Below are 24,992 nucleotides of genomic sequence, written 5' to 3' on the forward strand. Positions count from 1 at the left end.
TATATTTCCAAGTCAGGATGATGTATGACTTGGAAGGATACTTGCAGGTGATTGTTTTCCATGTAACTGCTGCTCTTGTCCTTAGGTGGTAGAGGTCACGGATTTGGGAGGTTTGCCTTTATGAGTTGCTGCAGTGCATCTTGCAGATGGTACACACCACAGCCACAGTTTGTCAGTGGTGGTTTATCAAATGGTTCACTTTGTCCTGGATGGTGCCAAGCTTCTTAGGTGTTGTTCAAGCTGCATTCATCCAGGCGAATGGAAACTATTCCATTACACTCTTGACTTGTGCCTTGTAGATTGGGGAAAAGCTTTGGGGAGTCAGGCGGTGAGTCAATGGCCTCAGAAATCCTAGCCTCTGATCTGCTCTTATAGCCATTGTATTAATGTGGCTGCTCCAGTTAAGTTGTGGGATGTTGACACCCCCAGAATGTTGATGTTGGAAGATGGTAATGCTTTTGAATGACAAGGGACACTTTCTTGTTGGAGATGATCGTTGCCAGGCTGATGGGGCAATAATTGACCAAATTGGATTTGACCTGCTTTTTGTGGACAGGTCACACCTGGGCATTTTTCTACTTTGGTACCTGAATGCCAGTGTTGTAGTTGTGCTAGAACAACTTGACTAGGGGCACGGCTATTTCTGAAGCACAAGTCTTCAGTACTGCATCCGGGATTTTGTCTGGGCTCATAGCTTTTACAGCAGCCAATGCACTCAACCATTCCTCAATATCAAGTGGAATTAATTGATTTGGCTGGAAACTGGCATTTATGATGGTGAGGACCTCAGGAGGAGGCTGAGATGGATTATCCACTCAGCACTCTTGGCTAAAACTGGTTTCAAACACTTCAGCCTTGTTTTTTGCACTAACATGCTGGGCTCCGCTATCATTGAGGCTGGGGATGTTCATGGAGCTTGACTTTCCTGTTAATTGTTTGACTGTCCACTATCATTTGTCATGATCCTAAGCCAGGCCCCCAAGATTCGGTAAGAACCGGTTAGGTACCAATCAAGTTTTGTTTGAAGTAAACAAAGTTTGCGATTCAAGACACTTGCTAAGAGAATAAAGCCACAAGATTCCATCTGTTTTGACCAAACAAAACTAAACGTTACTGTACAAGGTCAGAAAGATAAAACAATTTATAATATTTATCTTATACTCTAACATTCACTCCCCCAATAAACACACAGATAAATTGAAACTCTAGAACTTTCTTAAGCTCCACCTATCTTCATGACGACTTAGCCTTCCAGTGCACACTGAATGCTTTTAAATTAATTGTGGCTATAACTCCCAAAACAAAGCAAGTCTCTGGGCTATATTTCCTTGCAAGCAGTAACCTTATCTCCAATTCTCCAGCTAATTAAGTCTACCTGCCCTTTTATGATCTTACCTTTATAGCTGTGCCAAAATTTTAAGTACAATAGTCTTTAAGCTGCTTTACTTGCATTTATCCCATTTTCTATAGTCATATGTTAATCTTTCCAGAACTAAAAATTACCTCTAAAATATTAACATGAACCACGAACTAGATATTTATAACACATTCATGACTGGATTATGGCAGGACTGCAGAGCTTTGATCTGATCCATTCGCTATGGGATGGCTTACCTCTATCTCCATCATGGGCATCAGAAGCTCTCTATCTCACACAAGTGGCTACAGTTCACATACAAGCCTAAACATGAGTGAAAGAGGATTCTTTGACCATAAAGGGTTAATCCTGCTCTCAACATTTTATCCTGTTTGGTAATTAGGAATAGAAATCATGACAAACTAGCCACCTGTCTTGTTCATGGAGAATTACTGGTGCTTTAAATGTTGCTCCAGGTGAGATTAGTTAACTGAGATCAGATCAAGATTATAATAGTCATGTGTTTGGGCAGAATAATAGACTCTCGTAACTTCTACTTTTTACCATGATTTTTCACGTTATATCTGCAAAGACTTTCCTGTCAAGAGCTTGCCTTGAAGCTAGTTAGCACAATACATATAGGCCAGGATTTTGCAGTCGGTGAGTGGCGGGGCAGGGCCCGCTCCCCGAAGCGTAAAATGGCACGCAGTGACGTCGGGCGGAACTCCCGACATCACCACGCCCCATTTAAATTTTCAGGTAGGTGGGGGCGCAGCAAAATCAGCTGTGCACCCGCCGACCTGTCATTGGCCAATTGAGGCCATTGACAGAGTCATTTAAGTAATTAATGGACCTGCCCATCCAACCTTGGCGGGCATTAGAAAAAGCATGAAACCTCATCCACGGGCGGGATGAGGTTTCATGGAGGTTATAAAAAATTTAATTAAAGTGATTTTAAAAGTTATGGACATGTTCCAACTCGGGGATATGTTAGGGAATTTTTTTTTTCTGTTTTTAATATTTTTCACAGTAGAGCTGATCTCCCTGAGGCAGCACTTTGCCTCAGGGAGATGAGTGCGCTCTTTCGTGCGCATGCGTGAAGGAGCACACCCTCAGGTTTAGGGATCCCCCCCCCCCGTCCACACAGGGAGCGCATAGCGTTTCCGTGTGGATGTCACGCTGGGTGGGCCTTAATTGGCCCGCCCACATAAAATGGTGGCGTGCCCCCGACCTGGGGCGCTGATCGGAGGCACGCCTTTGCGTGCCCGCTCTTCAACGTCCCCCCAACGAGGGGAAAATCCTGGCCATATAGATGAGTGCATATGCAGATGTATCGATCAGAGGACAAAAGCTGCTGAATAACAACAAGACAGTGACTATCTTTTGGGGGCACTGCCTAAAAGAAATTATCTTCCTTTTTCGCGTGCTTAGAATTTAATAGCCTAGTCAAACAGAAATACTTTTTTCTTTTGCAGTCAACACTTCCAGGTGTAAGAAGGTAAAACAGTTTCTGAGTTTTCTAAGATCACTCTTCAGATACCAAATATTGAAAGAAATGAAGAGAGAGAAAGTGTTTTCGCCATGATTAAATTTTTAAAAGAAAGGTTTCTTGTTAAAATCAACACCGCCCTTAATAGAGATTTGCTTCATTTAAAACAAATTGGATAACCCCAAAAACAAGTGTGAGGATCATGGTTAACCTGCAAGCATTCATTGCAATATAGGCAGCATGTTAAATTTCTGCTGGCTGCTGTTTTAAAAGACTTTCATGCAACCAATGCTACCTACACATACTGACAGTCTTCTCTCGCCTTTTTTGCATTCCTTCCATCCTCCGCTATTCCACGTACACTAGGTCAACTTTTAGCTTACTGGGCCAAATAATCTTGAACTCTCCATGAAACTCTGTCCTTGCTATCTCTTCATAAAACCTACACCTTTAACCACAAGCTCAAACTGCACCCCAAAATTTCCCATTCCTGCTCAGCATCCATTTGACTCGTATTAAGAAGCTTGACATGTTTCATACATTAAAGACACTACATAAATATAATTAACTATTGCTGGAAATGAGAAAATGATTGTTAACCAGAGGGCAAATTTTCATGCATTATATGCAGTAGCATAATAGAGTTGCTAAATGTTTCCATTATGGATCCTATATCAAATGAGTTTACAGAAGTGCAAGAGTAGGGATATAATTCAAAGTCAATACATATGTTGCATAGTAAAAAATCACATTCTAATTCATTGGAGGCACTGCATAGTATAGTGTATAGCTAGAGCAACTGAGGCCTGAATTTTACCTTTGGCGGGCGGGTGCAATCGGCAGGCCTGCAACCAGTCGGGAAACGGGCCACCACCCACGATCAGCCCCCAATCGCGATTTCACGCTGGCTTTCCAATTAAGGCCCGCCGAGCGTGAAATGCATCCTCCCAATGGTCGGGAAAAGGCAGGCGGGGCGGGGGCCTGTCGGCCGTTAAACTGACCCAGTGGTCAGTTTAAAAACAGCACAGGCAGCTCCTTGAAGGCTGCCAGGGAAGAAGGTATCTTCTGCGTTGTGCACACAGAACTTATGGTATCAAGTGCGGCTGGAGACGCCAGGCGGGAGGGCAGGTCAGGTGGGGATTAGGACCCACCCCCTGGTTGTTGGACGAGTGCCTCATGGTCCTCCTGGAGGAGGTGGCTGCCAGGAGGAACACCCTTGTCTCCAAGAGATGGAAGGAGGAGGCCGCCGCGCTTAACATAAAGAGCTTGGGAGGAGGTGGCAGTCCAGGTCAGCAGCAACGATGTTGTGTGGTGCACATGGGTGCAGTGCTGCGAAAGGTTTAATGACCCGCTGTGCTCGGGAAGGGTGAGTGCAATGTTGGCATGTATCGGTGTGTTGAATTGTTAAGGTCTGATCTCCCCTCCATGGAGCTCAGGGGTGTTAGAGTCTGAATGCCAACTGTCAATCACACCGGAGCTGGCCAAGGGGGTCAGCCCTGGCTGCTTGGACTGAGTGCCTCATGGTTCGATAGCCATGACTTGGATGTGCCCTGCAAGATGTTCCTCAGGTGGGGTTGGCCAGGCTGCAGTGGGGCTGCAGGTAAAGAGTGGACTAATCAATGCTCCTCTGTCCTTTCAGGACAAGACAACCCATAACAACATTGAAAGGTTGCGGACAAGCGGAGGCCCCCCTAACCTCCTAATCCCACCTAGATTCGAGTAAGACGCCTTGGAGTTGGAGAGGCACCTCGGTCAACCGGCTGCAGAGAGGCTGGGTGTCAGACGAAGATAAGAGCGCAGCACATAGAGGTGAGAGTTTCAGATGGTGCAAACATTCTTATGCAGTCTCATCATTGATGGGAGCCTCAAAACTGGATTCCGCATTGATCATTTAAAGACGATGGCACCATGATGCAGATCTCCATTGTCTCACCAGGGTGCCTGGAATGCACAGTGACAGTGTGATGACTTAAAGTAATGGCATTTTGTTCTCCCTTAGATTCGCCAGCACGGACTCAATCGCAAGCCCCGGAAGAGCCACCCCTGATGCCAGAGGACCGCCGGTCTTCAGATGTACCTGCACCATACCCACTCTCTAAGCCAGGCACCAGCGCAGATACCAACACCTCGGTGGGCGTTAGATCCTCGGCTAGAATGTCGGAGCACTGCAGTGAGGGCACTTCACACTTGCTTGGGGGCAGGCGGAGGCTGAGAGTGCCAGGGCGTCAGGAGTCGGAAGACTGCTGGAGACCAGGACAATGCTCATTCAAAGGCAGATGATGAGCCTCTGGAGTCATCCATTGGGCAGCAGATGCTGGATGTCCAGCAGGATATGAGGGAGGATCTGGCAGAGATCCATGAGGGTATGCGTGCCCTGGTCTCTGTTGTGGAGGAGTCCATGCGGAGCATAAGCACTGCGCTGATCCTCATAGCCAAGTGCACTGCCTCCTCCATTGAGACAGTGATGACTCTCATGGAGAGGCAGTTGCAGGAACAGAATCAGGGGTTCCTGGGGTTGTGCTTAGATCTGCAAGCCCTCACACAGGCTATGACCTCAGGTGGTCAGTGGCTGTGTGAGAGATGGGTGAGGCACCCAGTATCCCAGCTAGGTGCCCATCCATCAATGGCGAGCAGGGAGGTCCAGAGCAGCCTCACTTTGGCACACGAGCTGCTTGTCATCTCTGCGGGCTCCTCTCAGGGTGCTCCAGCCATGGCACTGGCCGCTTCCTCCCAGGCGGGGCCAGCACAGGCTCCACTGGCCAGAGGATGACCGTCAAGGTCATCAAGGCCAACAAGACACCAGAGTCAACAGGCTGTCTCCAATGCTGGTGCCAGCAAGGGAGGGGGGGTGGTGGTGGTGGGGGGGGGAGGGGGGTGCGGGGTGCGTGGGAGGGAGGGTGGCATCAAGATGTAGCACTCGTAATCGTAAGTTTAAGGCACCATGAGCACAAGAGGGACTGGTCACAGGTGATCTACTATTGTGTAATGTTTTGTTTATGTATTCTGGTCTGGGAATTAAGACCAGAAAAGGTGATGTTAATTTTTTTGGATTGCCAAAATTAGATAAATTTTGTTTTTGTCCTAATGGCCTGAGTATGCTTCACCTTTGTATTTTTTTGGTGAAGGGTATGCCAGTATGTAATGCTGGACATGAGTGGCTCTGAACTTTATTGCACAGGCACTGAGTGGACTTTGGGTTCAAATGAAATGGTCCTTTCAGACATCTGGGATGGAGACGGCAGCCCTGGCTTGAGGTGGAAGCAGATCTTTAGTAGCCTAGCTGAAGGAGCATTGGATCAAGGTGTCCCTGGTGTCCCTGCCTCCATGCCCTCAGAATTCTCCTCATCATGCTCCTCTTCTGACTCACTACTGGATTCATCCTCTGTGGCCTGTGGAGCTGCGTCAAGATCCTCTTCCTCCAGTGGGTCCCCCCCTTACCAGTGTCAGATTGTGGAGAGCGCAGCATGCAACCACTATCAGCGATACCTACGCTGGGGGGTATTGTAGCGCTCTCCTGAATGTTCCAGGCATTGGAAGCGGATCTTCAGAAGACCTATGGTCCACTCTATCACTGCCCTTGTGGAGGCAAGTCTCCCATTATAATGCTGCTCTGCCTCTGTTCTTGGGTGTCAGAGAGGCGTTTAAGCCATCTTTTCAACAGATAGCTCTTGTCACCCAGTAGCCATCCATCCAGTCGGGCTGGAGCACTGAATATCCTCCGTACCTGGGAATGTATCAGGATATAAACGTCATGGGAGCTGCCAGGGTGCCATGCAAAGACTTGCAGGATCTGCATCCTTCGGTCACAAACTATCTGCACGTTCATGGAGTGGAATCCCTTCCTGTTGACGAAAGCACCCGACTGACCCACTGGCGCCTTGATGGCCACATGTGTGCAATCAATGGCACCCTGGACACGGGGGAACCCAGCAATCGCTGCAAAGCCTCTGACTCGCTCAGCCTGGCTGATCTCGTCCGTACGGAAATGAATAAATGCCATGACCAGCCTGAACAGAGCTTCTGTCACCAGCTTCACGCAACTGTGGACAGCTGATTGGGAGACTCCAAAAAGATCTCCCACTGACCCCTGGAAAGATCTGGAGGCATAGAAGTTGAGGGCCACTGTGACCTTCAGAGCCACTGGCATGGGGTATCCACCCACACAGTCAGAGCTGATCTCAGGCCCAATCATATGACAAATGGAGGTCATGGTTTCCCTTGAGAGGCGGAGCCTCCTTCGGCATTGCACCTCGGACATATTGTGGTAGCTGCATCACTTCCTGTAAACGCTGGCAGCAGGATAGTGGAAACTTCTGCAGCCCCTTCCGCCTTGGACTACCTGCTGGCCCTGCGCCCCTTGTGCCTGCACCTCTCTTCCCACAGGTCTCTTCCCACAGGTCACTTCCCTGGAAACTGCACTGGGACACCTGGCCTCCTCTCCCTTCTGCCCCTCTCTTCCTCCTTAGAGGAGGTGCCACCAGCAGAGACCACAATCCCCATTACCAGGGTCATAGAAGGCTGTCTGATGCCTGGAAGGGTCCACCCGGTCAAAATCCTCCAGGGGCCTTGGAGACACCAAACAGTCCTGAAATGAAGACTAGAAATGCAAAGACTGAAGCTCAGAACAGAGATGAAGCTGTCAGGTTCAAATAAGCAACCAGCAGCAAACTATCACCTAAACTCCTCACTACTCACACTGGCAATGCTGCTGAACCATTTTATCCTGCCCTTAGATGAGGTTTTGCAAAATGTGCTCTGCCCGCCTGCTGCTTTTGCCCGTGCTACGAGTGCGAAATCGCATGGAAAACGTAAGATTGGCTTTTAATGGCCTTAAGTGGCCTCTTAATTGATAGCAAGCGCGGCTCTGACTTTTACGCCCGCCTGCTGTCCTGGAGGTTGCGCGTGTGCGGGATGATGTTGGGATGCTTGCCTGATGTCTTCTCACGCTATTTTATGCCCGATCGGGTCAGGTGTGTGGCTGCCCGCGAGGCATAAAATCCTACCCTGAGTTCCTTCTGAGTAGAACAGTATAATTGCTTTCAGAAACATTTGTAAGGTTCCTACAGTTCTCAGGGCGTTTAGCTAAATTGAGAATCTGTAAGGAAATACTGCTGAAGGAAACAGCAGCACCAATGTGGACGATGCTCCATTGTTACATTCTTTCTGTAGAATCTCTGCTTTTTAATATTGGAAAAGACCTTGAAGCCAAATCTGGCACACAAAAAAAATCAACCATCCTGGCGTCCTCTATAATTAATTTGGGATTTAGAAAGCTAACTGCAGTAGGTGAACTACAAAGTGCAATGAAAGAAGAATTCAGAAGAATTCTTGCCTGAGGAAATTCAGCCATCTGGTATGTATGTGCACTTAACATCTAGATCACTGCTTCTCAAACTTTTTCCCTCTGTGACCCCATTTTAATGCTTTTAAATCTCATCCCAGAATGAGAGCGGGGAGGGGGTTGGGAGAGGAGGGGCTGGTATGAGTTGTGAGAACAGTGGGGGGTGGTACAAACTTTGCCTGAATTGATCCCCAACAACCGAGAGAGAATTCCTCTGACCTCTCTGTAAAATCAAAACTTGCCACTTCCTTCCTGCTTGCCCATTCTTCCTGTCACTGGCTCCTTGCTGCCCGCTGCCTCGCTCCTGCTATCTGACCCTGTCGCTCGCCAGCCGTCCCTTCCAACTCATCACTTCCCAGCCCCAAACCCTCGCTGTCAGCAAGGGCTGAGGAGACGGGTGTCAAGACGAGAGGCAGCGAGTAGGAGGGGAGGCAGCGAGTGGGCCATCAGAAAGACTGGTGGCCTGAGGACAGTGTCATGAATACCACTAGATAATACTCAAGACAGCAAAATTATAACGAACCAGGGAGTTTTTGTTCTATCAAAGTGGCTCATTGCAAGAGTTCCATTAGGGCCTAGATTCATCTGCACAATGATAACTGCTGCCTTGGAGGATGGGGAGCTTGTGACCCCAATTGTTCATCCCAGGACTGCACTGAAGGTCATGATCCATGGTTTGTGAATCCCTGATCTAGATACTGTAGCAGAATTGAACAGTTTGAACTCCCTACCGTAAATGGAGCAAATTAAATTTATCATTTGTTACCTTTGGACTAGAATAGAATGTAATGACTTTATGTGCCTAAAATTGTTCTCTATTTTATTGAAGTAATAATAAAAAAATCAAAATTAACTTACTATTTTCAGATTGCAAGTATTTTATAATTCTGTTAATTTTCTCATGCAGTGAATTTCCTGCTGTTCAAACTCCAGTAATTGTTAATTACATTCAACTTCTTCAATGTGTGATTGCATTACCATCATTAATATAATTGTTTTCTTAGTAAGCTAATTTTTTGTCATATAAAAATATGAAAATTATGTGAATTGAGTCTTAAGTAGTTTCTACTAGTTGCAGACCTGTTGTTCAAAAACTGCCCATAATTTGTCACTAATTAGTACTAAATCTAAAATTTTGTTGATATGATTTAAGAAGGCATATCTTAAACTGCTGTCAATAATTACCAACCTTGACATAGGATGTGATGTAGTAGTCCCATGACGTGTTACTCAGTGTGCAGCAGCAGCTGAGGTCAGGTGTTTCCCAGTCTCCCAGTTAACATTGTACGTATGTAGCCTTATCTTCAAATAAAGAAATCACATTATTGTTTTACCAACCTTTGTCATATGATTGGTACATTTATGTCAAATAGAAGAATGTAACATGGTGGCAGCATAACCTTTGAAGATTTGACAGGGAAGTATATAAGCCTCAACCCTTCACACACTGTAGAAGAATTGGTGTGGAAGCGAAACAACCAGCAAGTACTAACTCACTGCGTGCAAGTGATTCTATAGATCTGTAGGGATTCTAAACACAGTACCTTCATTCTGGGACATCACATCTCGGGCCACCCAGAAGGCAGCAGGTCCCAGTAACATTGTTCAAATTTGGGAGAGCTTAAACTTTGCAGCAGATAGACTTATAATAATTGTGCAGGAACAGAGATTAAATAACCGACTTTGGAGGGTCTAGCTTTAACAGAATTCTACAGACAGAGGAATCCATTACTGCTGCTTGCTGCCCCGATACACAAGCTTAGGGGGAAATTAAAACACTGCAGTCTGGGCTAGGAAGAAAGAATTCACCCAGTAACAGCTCCCAACATCTAAGAGAAGGCTGCAGAAAAGCTTTTTTCACTATTTAACTTTGTCTTTGAAGCAGGCAGTTCCATTTCACACCAAAATCACTCTTTTATTGGCAGAGCTTAACCTAAGCCCAGGGAACCAGAAACAGAGCTGAACAGTGCTGTCAAGCAACAACTTATGATCAGCTAAGGCATGGCCACTTATGGTACTGAAACACAGAGAGCCAAATTAAATTTTGAAGGGTTGTCAGTAGTTCAAGGTAGTCTTAACAATCCTGCAAAAACCACAGGATAGCCACAAATTTTCCAGAACTCAATTGGAAGGCAACAAACCTCCAATCTGAGTTTACTTTGTTTTGACAATGTGTGGAGCTGTGTTTTCTGGACCTGAATATTTCCAAACCAGATAAACAAGCCATTAAGATTAAAATTGCTATAGGCAATGAAGGCCTCCACAGACTGAACATTTCAGGTCTGTTGGACAATGACCTTAAAAATCCAAATAAAACATAGTCAACACTTGAAGGTCAATTATGAATGAAGATCAACTTCAAATAAATCATCTAGAATTCATGTCCTTTAGGCAACAACTGACAGAGACCATTGATCAATTCATAAGTAAAAACAGAGACAAGAGACATGACTGTGACTTTACAGCATCAGAGCTAGCTGAAAAAATAACTGAGCTTGTGATAGCATCTACCCCAATGGAAGCATTACAAAAAGACTTCTTGGACCAACTCAAATGTTACAGCATGGAAACATTACTGCAAAACAGATGCAAGTACAAAGTCGTAGCACTGGGTAGACAGAGTCTACAGGCTATACAATCCATTCACCATGGCACAATTGCCAAAACAAGCATGTCTAGTAAGCACTGCGGGCAATGCAACTTCATACATGCACCAAGAAATTGCCTAACTCTTATTGATGTACATAAAGCATGTGGCACCAATGTACGTTGGAAGCAGCAATGTAGAAAACAAAGGCCAGAACAAGTGGCTCAACGTCATAAGAAGCCACAGCCAGAGGCCAGACAGGAACAGCATTCCAATCAACCAAGAGCATGTAACAGATATTGTCAAAACAAGATCCATGAAATGTCTAGCCAAGTGTAACCGTGTAACAGTTAGATGATGATGACGTCCAGACCATCGATACAAAAGGTCAGCAGACATTCAGCATGATGAACATCAAAGAATATACTTGCGCAGTGGTACCAACAGAAAACTTTGCCACCATCCATATTATATGCCCACAGGGGTAGGGACAGCATGACATATTTGTAAAACTGGGTACTGGTGCAGGTACTAACATCCTTCCACTTTGCACACTCAAATGCCTGTACCCACAGAAGTGGCAAGTGATGGTTCAATCAACCACTGCCAAACTCACCATGTACAATGACTCGGAGATTCTGTCCGTGGGACCCATTGCACTCAAGTGTCACTACAACCGGTCATCCCAGATATTTTATGTTGTGGAAACAATGGGTCCAGTGATTGATGGCCTACCAGCATGCAGGGACCTGTTCTTGGATGCCATCTATGATATTGTCAACACAATGATGAGGATCATAGACCACAGGGAGTGCCTCTGGAAAGCCCATGCTTTCACTGGGAGAAGACCACCTAACTCTGCAACGCACATTATCAACCAACAGGTTGCCCAGCACAGTTGGAACCAAAAATGTATACCCATTCTGAACTTGCAAACTTCACCGTACTGCGGAATCAATGCAGAATTACTATTCAGCAGACAAGTGTGGATAGCCAATCACAGTCTTCCCTTGTTGATACACCCAAGAGTACAAGATGCATTAATCGAAAGAATAGGGGAAGATGTAAGATGCCCATGGCTGGCATGTGGGTAATGAACTACCCAACCTGAATGTTGGACAAAAAGTTTGAGTGCAAAATCCAACTGATAGCACCTGGAATCCAGCAGAAATCATTATCATATGCCCAGACCCTAGATTGTATCAAGTGCAAACACCAAATGTCATGACAGTGCAGGGTCAATGCTAAGACCACACCTTTTCTCAATATATATAAATGACTTGGAGCTGCATTTTACATGCCCTGCATAAATTAGGGTGGGTGCCAGTCCCGCCAACTTCCCACCCATCCACGAGGCGCAGCCCCCCTAAGAAAGTACCTCCCTTTACTTCCTATCCGCCTGCTCACCAAAATCCACCAACCCCATCCCCCCGATCTCTCCCTAAATGGTCCAAACACTCCCCGCCCAATACCCTGGACCTGCCTTACTCCAGGATCCTTGAGTGTTCTTCTGGGGCCTGCTTGCAGTTCCAGCAGTCCCCACTAATGCACTCGTAGCACTGCTGGGACTGCTGGAGCTGCCAGCCAATCCAGCAGCGTGACATGGCTGCAAGGTGGGCTGGCAAGTAGTAAGCCCAGTCCATGCTGACTTTGCTTCCAGGGGGCTGAGCCATCCAACCTCCCCACATCCCCCTGCCCCCCACCACCGCCACACCTCCATCCCTGTAATATGCAGCCCTTGGATATTTGAATACGAAGTACAATTTCAAAATGCTGCTGCTGATACACAACTTGGAGGTGTGGCAGACAGTGAGGATGATAGAAATTGACTACAACAAGACATAGATAAGCTAGCAAAATGGGCAGATAGATAGAACTTAACACAGAGAAGTGTGATGTGATGCATTTTGGCAGAAGAGTTAAGGAGAGGCAATATACACCTAATGGCATAGTTCTAGAGCGGGAATATAGTCTAGTTTGCATTTAGCATTGAACTACAATTTACTGTTAAAGTTAGGTTTGTATTAGTCTTAGTGATAAACAAGTTCTCTACTGGAGAGGCAGCTACAGTTAGTTATTTAGGTAGCTAGTTATAACTGGTTTCCCGAGCTAGTAGTGTTGACTTATCTCTGTAGAAATTAAAACAGAAAGTGCTGGCAAAGCTCAGAAGGTCTGGCAGCATCTGTGGAGAGAGAAAAAGGGTTAATGTTTCGAGTCCAATATGACTCTTCTTTGGAATCCTATCTGTAGAATATTAACTGGCATAAATATAGGCGGCCTTGCTAAGCGTAAAAAGTAAGCAAGCATGAAGATAGCATCTTGTCACTGAGTGCAACTTGAGACATAGGGTGGAATTTTCCGAGCCTGCTGCTAGCGGGCGTGATAGGTGGTGTGCGTGGAAAATATGGCGCAACCTGCTTCACGACGGTGTGAATGCAGGTCGTGATCGTCTGCTCAGCCCGCCAATGGCAGGCAGTGTTTCCCGCCATCGGTCGGCAGGGAGCTAATTGTAATGCATTAGCATATAATTAAAAGCCCATCCCACTGTATCGTCCATCCATGTTGGCGGGAAAGCATGCCAACGTGTTTCCCAACAGTACGCAGGTGACGTGCACTCGGCGGCCTTCACTTTGGGGGAACTGAGGTGAGTGAGCAGCAGCGTTCTCCACAGCTCGCCCATTGTTAACAGGCCTCAGGGGCGGTGGGGGAAACTGATGCCTGGCCCCGGAGGCGACTGCTGAGGGGAGGGAGATGGTGTCTGGGGCAAGTGCTGGTCAGCCTTGCTCAGCGACTGCTGAGGGGATGGGGGGTGGTCAAGTGCTGCCCTGGCCCTGCATCACGTGCACAGGCAATCGAGTTAAGAGGCAGGGTAAGCGATGGAAGTGGCAATGCATTAGGGACACCTATATAAACTGACCATGCCTCTGCAACTAAGACCGATCAGGTGCAGTTACAGTGATATCATTGGGGTTAGGCTGCCATTCTACCCGCTCCTGCAAGCAACGTGGAGGCATCAAAGGGCCACCAAGCACTCCATGCCTTACCCACCCCCCCCCGGCCCCCGCCACCCTACCCAACCTCCCCCTGGCACAGGCTTCGAGTCCACCACCACTTTATTGGACCACGGAGCAGTTGGACAGCACACATTGTACAATCTCCTCGCCAGTGCTGGCCATGTAGCAGTCGCTGCTGGAGGTGCTCACAGCCCCTTGTAATCTCAGCATCCTGGTTTGGACCAGTGTCCCCCACGTCACAGGTTGACAGGGCAGCCATGCAGCGCACTCATCTGTGGCCATCCGAGGGGTGACCAGCACTCTCCAGGAAGCATTAAGGGGCAGTCACACAGGGCCTGGAAAGGTGCTAAGCACAGCCATGATAACCACGTCTCTCTCTCTCTCATGTTGCAGGAGGACCACATCAGAATCATGGATCCTGGTGACCTAGCAGTTTGCCTGATGGCCTACAGAGACCATAGAAGACTGAGGAGAGAGTGACTGAGGCACCTGGCCGCGAAAAGGCAGGAGCAGCAACCTCATGAAGAAGGGGCAGCAGGGGCTCCTGCACACGCTGTCCAGGAACGACAGTGAGTCGTGGCTGGTCGGCACCTAGCGACACCCAGGATACCGCCTGCCATTCCTGCAGATGACTGAGAACCAGTGTCGCTGATGACTGCACATATCTAGGGACCTGGTCGCTCACATCTGCTTCTTACTACAGGATTTGGCGCCAAGGGGACACAGAGGGCATCCACTGCCAGTGGCAGTGAAAGTGACCGAGGCGCTCAATTTCTATGTCAGTGGCTCCTTTCAGGGCTCCACAGGAGACCTCTGTGGGATTTCACAATCCGCCACCCACAAATGTATCCATGAGGTCACGGATGCCATCTTCCCCATGGCACACAACTTTGTGCATTTCGCCCGAGACGGGACAGCCAGGATGCAAGGGCCATTGGATTCGCCCTGATCTTGGGATTCCCACAGGTGCAGGGTACGAATGACTGCACCCATGTGGCGCTCAGGTCTCCATCGCTACACCCAGTGGACTTCATCAACTGCAAGGGCTTCCACTCACTGAACATGCAGCTGGTATGCGACCACCAGAAGCGCATCCTGCAGGTGTGCGCATGGTTTCCAGGGAGTGTGCACAACGCCTACATCCTGAGTCGCTTGCAGATCCACCGAGGCTGCGGGGTTGGCTCCTCGGGGACAAGGGCTACCCGCAGAGGCCGTGGCTGATGACACCCGTGTGGCAGCCTCAGACTGCAGCAGAGCGACGCTATAATGAGGCTCATGCAGCAGCTCGCAACTTGGTGGAGCAGACCATCGGGATGCTGAAGATGAGGTTCCAGTGCCTGGACTGGTGGAGCCCTGCAATACAGTCCACAGAGGGTGTCCTGCGTCGTTGTCATCTGCTCCACCCTTTACAACCTGGTGCCGCAACGGGGTGAGGAGCTGGCTGAGGAGGAGATGGAGGAGCTGCACGGCTCCTCCGATGAGGAGGATGCCAACAGGGATGAGGGTGAGGAGGGTCTTCGGTGATGAAGACGACAGGGATGAGGCTCTCGCACTGGCTAGATGAGGCAGGTGCACTTGGGAGGCCCTCATAGCTGCCAGATTTATGGAGGATGATGATGGCATATAGTGAGGCGTCTCCGTAGATCCTCACATCGCAGTTGTGAATGTTTGACTCCAGTCTGGCTTATCGCAGCACCAATGCCTTCTGAGAGAATGCTCCTTTCATGGTGATGCAGTGGGGGCCCTATAAGTTGCTCCATCGCAGGAGGATGATGACAATATGCAGCGAGGACACTCCATAGATCTTTACATAGCCTCTGGGAATGTCTGACTCCTGTCTGGCTGAGGGCATCTCAGGGCCATCTCAGAGACGCAGCCATGAAACTTTAGGCGCATCTGATGCTGTGTCCGCTTTCAGCACCTCAGCCCTTCAGGAGCTGGTGCACAGCATCACTGGTAGCTGATGCTAGTGTGATGGGGGCCAGCCCCACCTTAAAGGTGCTGAGAGCACACAGAGAGAATGAGAGAACTCTGGCGCCTGCCCACGTCATTCTGGCAGAAATGACCAGCACTGCCGAGGTGCAGGCATCAGTAATGTTTCCAAGGAGTGTGAGACTGGACCATCACTGTGGTCTGAAGGCTGCACAGAGCAGCCATGAAACTTTAGACGCATCTGATGGGAAGGGGGAAGAGGCCCTGGACTTAGACATCTTCCTTTTATCTTGTGCAGAAAGGTTTCACATCTGAGTGACAAGAACACTGCTCATCAGAACAAAGACCAACAGGTAGGGGTTTATTGATAATAGAGAACAGTATGTACAAGTGATCAACACTCATGTCCAGGCTGTGCAACTACTTTTACCTAACTTTCCTAACCCTGCCACCATGTCTTGTTGCTCCCCGGACATCCACAGTGGAGGCGGAGGCAGTCTGCTGACTGTGACACCCTATCTGTGATGACTTTGGCGGGCGTCCTCTGGACGGCTGAGACTTGGAGCACCCCGGCCTGCTATCGGGATCCTGCTGTGTGGTAGTGGCACCCTCCTCGGCCTGTGAAGCTGGATCTGCGGACGTCACAGGAAGATAGGATTCGGATGGGCCAGTCACTCCCAGAGTCACCTGGGTGGATGGGCCCGGAGCATGCACCTGTTGATTGTCCTCCCTATGGATACCCGAGGGCCCCTGGCTGACTCCATGAGGAGAAGGGGTAGCTGGAGTGAGATCGACCTGCCCAGCACTCCTCTCACATACACACTGTTGGAGGCCAACTAAGGCATCACTGATGGAGTTAAGCCTGCGCAGCAGTGCAGGAGTGACGTCCTGGACCAAGGTCTCCATGACGGCCGCCATCCTGCCAGTCTTGACCTCGGTGTATTGTGATGCTGGCGCTATCACCTCAGCCTGCTCCATCATTCCTTGCAATCTGAGGAGTGCAGTGGATATCCCTTCCTGTTATTCCCTAGCTTGCCTTTGCAGCTCCAGCAACAGTGGCATGACCGAGTCCAGAGGCTCATCATCTGACTCAGACTCAGCAACGTTCTGGCCTCCAGCAACCTCCAAGCGCCAGGGACCTGGGAAGTCCCTGCCTCCACCTGCTGTTGATCAGAAAGTGCAATGCGCTCACCAGGTTGTGATCCCGAGGCTACTCTAAAGCTAGGTCCCACTGAGGTGTGTGCCTCTGCGCTGGTGGAGGGTGTGGGTGAGCACTGTGACGGGACTTCAGGGAGGCTGCCTTCAGATTCCTCTTCAGAGGTTTCTTTGGGGCTTGATTGGAGGCCCTGGGTCATGGGCTCTGTCGGCTGTTTGGCAGATGTGCCTGTGAAAGAGAGGGGAGATAATTAGCGCATGGCAGTTGCCTGTGAAAGAGGCACAGGACCAGTCCCAGTCATCGCCTGCCAGCTGGATGGCTTTGTTTTCAAATTCTGTCAGAACTTTGATTTCCAGCATCCCTCAACCTGCCGGCGACCTTTCCCTCCTGTTGTGAGCCAGTTTGTCCTGCATGGATAGAGATGGAGAAAGTGTATCAGGACACCTGCCAGGCCAGATGATAAGTATGCCTGGCCTGTGTGAGTGGTGAGTGGTCTCATGGACGGGATGAGGACAATGATAGTGTGTGTGAAAGAGTGAATGGTGATGTCCCATGCACTAGCAGTGAGTGAGGGCACTGTGGATGTGTGATGGGTTTGTGAGTGTGTGAGTTGGGAGTGATGAAAAGAATGACTTACCCTGGTGGAACGGAGGAGATTTTTCATTCTTTTGCAACACTGGGTGGCTGTCCTCCTCTGCAGGGCGTTCGTGCTGACCACCACTGCCATCACCTCCCAAGCCAGGTTGGTGACATTGCTACCCATTCTGCAGCCAGAGCTGGGGTGGATCAAATCCTGTTGAGCCTCCACGGCATCCAGCAGTCGCTTGCGGGACCCATCGTTGAAACAGGGGACTACAGTCTTTTTGCCTTTGCTGGCCATGTCTCCCAGACAGCAGTGGTGAGCTGGTGGCGATGAACGCATTGCTGGTAGTTGCCTTTTAAAGGTGGCTGCCGGCATAATGCAACAGTGGGGTGATGGCAAGCGGGCAAATGAGAGCCTGCCTGCCATGGAAACTGTGTGTCTCCCGGGAATTCATAAATAATGAGGCAGGCTCGGGCCGATACAGTTTTTATTGGCGGGTAGGGCTCAATTTTACCCGCCCGCTACCGCACTTAGTGCAATTCTATGAAAATGCCACCCAGAACTTAAGCTTGGGAATTTGGTGAGTGAAGGAATTCAGTGCAGTAAGGGAGGAGGTATTGCTCTGACCTTTTACATAAAAGAAGTGAGCCAAGAGATGGAGCCAGAGACCAGCAGCGGGACATGAGAGCTGAAGCCTGGAAGTATAAATTAGTGGAGTAATTAGGTCAGTGGTTGGTGAATTTTAAGATTTTTACCTCTCTAAATGGTCAGTAGTTTAACATGGTACTGGGGAGATGTAAGTATTGCATCAAATTTATAGGTTAACTAGTTAAACCACTTGATATAACTACAGATAATCATTGAATGATATTGTCAACTTAATTCGTTAAACAAAACAGAGTAAAGTTGGCAGGGCAGGCTATGTGTTGTAGCTATAGCATGTGGGAGCTGGTGGACACCTGTGTGATTCACAGCAGCCACATCTGCAGTAAGTGTCCGCAGCTTGAGGAACTTCAGCTCTGAGTTGATGAGCTGGAGTCTGAGCTTCGGACACTGTGACGCATCAGGGAGGAGGAAAGTTACCGGGACACTTTGTTCCAGGAGACAGTCGCACCCTTTAAGCTAGGTACTTCTGATTTGGTCCAGAGACAGGGACAGGGGTGTCTGACTGTGAGTAAGGCAAGTATGTGGACCCAGAAGGTAGCACTGGAGGAGCCTCAGCCCTTGCAATTGTCCAAAAATTTTGAGGCTCTTGCAGCTTTTGTGGACAAGAGCAGGGGCTGCAGGGAGCATGAGGAAACTGACCATGGTACCATGGTGCAGGAAGCAATTCCAGTGGGAGGAGTTAAAAAGAATGTAGTTGTGGGGGACAGTAATAGTTAGGGGGTTAGATATAGTTCTCTGCAGCCAAGAGTGTGAAGCCTGAAGGCTGTGTTGTCTGTCTAGTGCCAGGGTTAAGGACATCTCCTCGGGGCAGGAGAAGGACATGGGGTGGGAGGGGAAGGATCCGGTTGTCATGGTCCACAAGGGTACCAATGATATAGGTAGGACTAAGAAAGAGGTTTTGCTGAAGAAGAGTGAGCAGCTAGGGGCTAAATTACAAAACAGAACCACAAACGTAATAATCTCTGGATTAACACCTGAGTCACGGGCATAGGGTAAATAAGATTAGAGAGTTGAATCCATGGCTCAAAGTCTGCTGTGGGAGAAGTGGGTTTCGATTCATGGGGCATTAAGACCAGTACTGGGGAAAGACGTAGCTGTACCATTGGGAAAGCCTTCACCTGAACCATGCTGGGACCAGTGTCCTGATGAATCATATAAATAGAGCTGTAGAGAGGGCTTTGAACTAAATAGTGGGAGAGGGTTCACATGAGGGAAGATATGGAAAGTTAAAGAGAAAGAACACAACAATAGTGCAGGATAATGATATGAGGTTATGATAACTAGAATGTAACAGAGCATACAAACATAAGTGCATACCAGCAAATAAGGTCTGAGTAAGCAAAAATGGTAAAAAAAAAGAATTAAAGGCACTTTATCTGAATGCTCACAGCATTCATAATAAGATAGATGAATTATAACAAAAGTAGAAATAAATTAGTATGATATAATAGCCATTTCAGAGACCTGGTTGCAAGGTTGCGATGACTGGGGCCTGAATATTCAAAGGTATTTGACATTTTGGAAGGATGGGTGGAAATTGGCAATGGTAGCCTGGAGGAAGAGTTCATAGAGTGTATTTGGGACAGTTTCTTAGAACACTATATTCTGGATCATATCAAGGAACATGCTATTTTGGACCTGGTCGTGTGTAATGAGGCAGGTTTAATTAAGGACCTCATAGGAAAGGATCCTCTAGGCAAGAGTGATCATAATATGATAGAATTTCACATTCAGTTTGACAGTGAGAAATGTGGGTCCATAACAAATGTCTTAAACGGAAATAAAGGCAATTAGAAGAATGTAACGATAGTGTTGATTAAAGTGGACTGGGAAAATGGGTTAAAAGGTAAGATAGTGGAGAAGGAGTAACAGGCATTTAAAGAGATATTTCATAACTCTTAACAAAAGTATATTCCATTGAGGAAGAAAGACTCTACCAGAGGATGCACTATCTATAGCTAACTAAGGAAGTTAAGGGTGATATCAAATGAAAATGCTGCAAAGAATAGTGGTAGGGCAGAAAATTGGGAAAGTTTTAGAAACCAACAAAGGATGACTAAGAAAATAATTCAGAAGGAGAAACAGGACCCTGAGAAAAAAACTGGCAAGAAATCTAAAAACAGACAGTACAAGTTTCTATATGGAAATATATAGTATATAGAAAGGAAAAGAGTAGTTAAAGTGAGCATTGGTCCCTTAGAGGGTGAGACCATAAGACCATAAGACATAGGAGCAGAAATTAGGCCATTCGGCCCATCGAGTCTGCTCCGCCATTCAATCATGGCTGATAAGTTTCTCAACCCCATTCTCCCGCCTTCTCCCCGTAGCCTTTGATCCCCTTACCAATCAAGAACCTATCTATCTTGGTCTTAAATACACTCAATGACCTGGGCTCCACAGCCTTCTGTGGCAATGAATTAAAAGTGAGGCTGGGGAATAAGTAATGGGAAACAAGAAAATGGCAGGGGCTTTGAACGATTTTTTAAAAATCCATCATCACAGTAGAAGACACAAAAAACATCCTAATAATTGTTGAAAATCAAGTGGCAAAAAGGAGGGAGGAACATAGAATAATCACTACCACTAGAGAAAAAGTAATGGGAAAACTAATGGGAGGATGACAAGTCCCTTGCACCTGATGGCCTGAGTCATAGGGTATTAAAAGAAGGGGCTGCAGAGATCGAGGTTGTCATCTTCCAAAATTCCCAAACTCTGGAAAGGTTCAAGCAGATAGGAAAACTGCAAATGTAAAACCTCTGTTCAAGAAAAGAGGGACGCAGAAAGCGGGAAACTATAGACCAGTTAGCTGGACATCTGTCATTGGGAAAATTCGAGAATCAATTATTAAAGAAGCAGTAGCAGGGCATTTAGATAACCATAATAAAACCAGGCAGAGTCAACATAGTTTTCTGAAAGGGAAATTGAGTTTGACAAATTTATTAGCATTCTTTGAGTACATAACAAGTGGGGTGAATAAAGGGATAAATGTAGTATGTTTGGATTTCCAAAATGCATTTGATAAAGTAGCACATAAAAGGTTACTGCACAAGATAGGAGCATATGGTATTGGGGGTGAGATATTGGTATGGTTAGAGGGCGGACTAACTAACATTAAACAGAGTGTTGGGATAAATGGGTCATTTTCAGGTTAGCAAACTGTAACTAGTGGAGTGCCACAGGGGTTACTACTGGAGCCTCAACGATTTACGATCTATATTTATGACTTGGATGAAAGGATCGACTGTATTGTGGTGAAGTTTGCTGATGATATATAGATAGGTAGGAAAGCAAGTTGTGAGGAGGATGCACAGGGCGGGATTTTCTGGTCCTGCCAGCAGCGGGCATCATCACTGGTGGGGCATAAAATTTGGAGTATGACTAAAAGTCAGTTGACAGGATGATGCCCGCAAGACCCCAGCCAAAGAATCTGCAAAATGTTGATAGGTTAAGTGAGTGGGCAAAATGTTTGGCGGATGGAGCATAAATATGGGAAGAGATGAGTTTGTCCACTTTGGCAGGAAGAATAGAAAAACAGAATATGATTTAAATGAAGAGAGACTGCAGAATGCTGCAATACAGAGGGACCTGGCTGTCCTTGTACATGAAACACAAAAAATCATCATGCAAGTACAGCAAGTAATTAAGGAGGTAAATGGAATGTTGGCTTTTATTGCAAGGGGGATGAGTATAAAAGTAGGGAAGACTTGTTACAACTGTGCAAGGCATTGGTGAAACAGCACCTAGAATATTGTGTGCCGTTTTAGATCACCTCACTTAAGGAGAGACATACTTGCCTTGGAGGCAGTTCAGGGGAGATTCATCAGGACATTTCCTGGGATGAACGGGTTGTCTTATGAGTAAAGGTTGAACAGGTTTGGCTTATACTCATTGGAGTTTAGAAGAATGAGAGGTGATCTTATTGAAACATTATAAGATTCTGAGGGTGCTTAACAGGGTAGATGCTGAGAGGATGTTTCCCCTCCTAGGGGAATCTAGAACTAGGGGCAACAGTTTCAAAATAAGGGGTCCTCCATTTAAGATGGAGATGAGGAGAAATTTCTTAACTCAGAGGTCATTGGTGTTTGGAATTCTCTCCCCCAGTGAGCAATGGAGGCTGAGTCATTGAATATTTTCAAGACATAGTTAGACATGTTTTTGACCTACGAGGGTGCCAATTATTATGGGGTATAGGCAAGAAAGTGGAGTGAAAGCCAAATCAGATTAGCTATGATCTTATTGAATGGTGGAGCAGGCTTGATGGACTGAATAGCCTAGTTCTGCTTCTATTTATTATGTTCTTAATGGTTCCAGGGATGTGGGATTTTAGCTACAACATTGAGTTGGAGAAGTTGGTGTTGTTCTCCTTGAAGCAAAGGAGATTTTGGGGAGATTTGATAGAGGTGTACAAGATTATGACAGGTTTGGTTATGGTAGACAAAGAAAAGCTGTTCCCATTAGCTGATGGTATGAGGACAAGTGGACACTGATTTGAGGTTTTAGAAAAGAGATACGGGGGAAGTGAGGGAGAGCACTTTTACGCAGTGAGTGCTAATAACCTGGAATTCACTGCCCCAGAGGAGGGTGGAAGTGGAGATGATCAACAGTTTCAAAAGGAAATTGAATAGGTACTTGAGGAAAATAAACTTGAAGGGTTACAGGAATAGAGCAGGGGAATGGGACTGATTGGATTGTTTTCCAGAGAGCTGGCATACATTGGATGAATCAAATGGCTTCCTTCCATACCATTATTACTCTATTGCATTGCTCATAATGAGAAAGCAGATTTGCTGTTTTATTAGAATAGCGTTAACAGCAAAGAATGATGGAGAAATAATTTAAACCTCCTTTCACCCCAGTGTTTTTAACTTGTGCGAATACAGCTTGTCTTAAAGACAACATTTAAACATAATTTTGCTCCAAGCCCTTTCTGTAAATAAATGGTAATAATATTTTTAAATGTGGCAAATATCAATGAGCTTTTTAAACTTTTTTTTATTTCACTGACAGATGGAAATCTGCGTGAAAGTTGGGATCAAATGGAATAGGTTCCTGTAATGTGCAGGCCATAGGAACCCTGACTGCTGAGTGAAGAAAATTAGAAAAAAAACCCTGTGGTGGACTTTATTCAGGCATGTGGATAACAACTGGAAGTAACCTTCATTCAACCTGACCTTCTGCATAAAATGGGAAAACTTTGTAACTTTTATTTATCATTTTGGATTTGAAACTTTTTTCCTCTTCCTGATTGCAAACACTGTTCTCATCTAATATTTATTATTCTGAAGGATGTTTTGTCCACAGAAAACATCTTTTAGAATAAAGATGCTTCTAAGTTTGTTAGCACTGGTAACTTCCTACACCCAACGTACAGAAGCAGATGGACTTGTTCATCTGAATGGAGGGATTATAGTTGGCAGGGGGCAACATACATACGTGACAGACAATGACCTGCGGTTCAACATCCCCAAAACCAAAGATTCCTGCAAAGTTGAAGTTGTATTGAATGAACCTATAACACAACGAGTTGGAAAATTAACTCCTCAGGTAGGTAGTCTTAAACTTCGCAAAATGCCACATTAGATAAAAATCAAACTGAAATAACCTGTGTTTCTTCTTTTTAAATATGTTCTAATGTAAAACAGGCTTCATGTGTTTTGTCAAACAATGTAATTTCAAATGTTGAAGTTTAATCTTTTTTAATTCCAAAATCATGAGGAGAAGGATTCTATTCAAAGTAATTTCCTCTAGCAAACACATTGCCCTATGACCTTTGGTTGATCATTTCCTTTTTTAACTAAAAAAGATATGAATTATCATGTGATATTCATGTGCTTATACAACAGTTTTTATACTTCCTCTATTCATTCAGAATCACTGATGAAGCTTTCTACTGGGAGCTTGATGTTGCCAGGCTTTTGATTTAGCCAGGTACATTAATGGGATGAAGTTTCTTCTCTGAAATGGAGAAACATAGTCCAGTGACACAAGTTTGGACAAACTCTATTCAATTCCAAGTTAATTCATCGCACTTAACTGACCTCACATACAACACAAAATGTGTAATTTAGCACACATCTAGTACTAATTGGCAGTGAAATCATAAGGTATGGAAAAGGAATATTACACTGGTTCACTTTGAATCTGTCTTTACTAAAGAAGAAGACCTACCAATGGCACAGCACAGAAGGAGGTGGTTGAAAAATTGGATGTAATAAATATTGATAAAGAGGATAAAATGCTTAAAAGGTTGGCAGCACTCAAAGTAGCAGAGTCACCAAGCCTGGATGGGATGCATCCCTATAGGTTGGTGAGGGAAGTAGAGGTGGAAATTGCAGAGACTCTGGCCACAATCTGCCAATCTTTCTTATTTATGGTAGATGTGCCAGAAGTATGGAGGACTGTAAATGTTACACCCATGTTTGAAAAGGTAGGGGCAAAAATCCAGCAACTACAGGCCAGTCATACTAACATAGGTAATGGGGAATCTTTTAGAGAAATTAAGACAAGACAAAATTAATTGGCAGTTAGGAAAATATGGGTTAAAAAATGAAAGCCAGCAGGTATTTGTTAAAGGCAAATTGGGAACAAAATTAGATAGTGCTGAAATCAGGCATATGGATCACATTGCACAATTAGCCTCAGTCCATTCAAAGTGGTTCAGGCAGAGGGCAAACTTTGTACTATCTGCTAATAATGATTGTGGCATGCAGCCCAGCACTGAACACTGCTGACTTGCTGTGTGACTCAGCAGGGGCCCAAGTTTGCGTGAAGGTAACACCACTTAAAAGTATAGAGAAACAGAGTTAACTTTTCAGGTCATGACCTTTCATCAAAACTGATCAGTCTGTCAACTTGAAAAATTGGAGA

General features: G+C 46.3%; 1 protein-coding gene across 1 annotated transcript in view; it reads left to right on the forward strand.

The window, feature by feature from the left end:
* Positions 1–24,992, forward strand: part of frem1b (Fras1 related extracellular matrix 1b) — a 262,434-nt gene that overhangs the window by 33,821 nt on the left and 203,621 nt on the right. The window contains exon 2 of the mRNA XM_078561195.1: positions 23,133–23,669. Within this exon, the coding sequence (XP_078417321.1) occupies positions 23,412–23,669 (258 nt within the window). The 5' untranslated portion in view covers positions 23,133–23,411. The remainder of the gene's footprint in view (positions 1–23,132; positions 23,670–24,992) is intronic.

This window comes from Cetorhinus maximus, chromosome 17 (genome assembly GCF_964194155.1).
Source record: "Cetorhinus maximus chromosome 17, sCetMax3.hap1.1, whole genome shotgun sequence".
Classification (NCBI taxonomy): domain Eukaryota; kingdom Metazoa; phylum Chordata; class Chondrichthyes; order Lamniformes; family Cetorhinidae; genus Cetorhinus; species Cetorhinus maximus.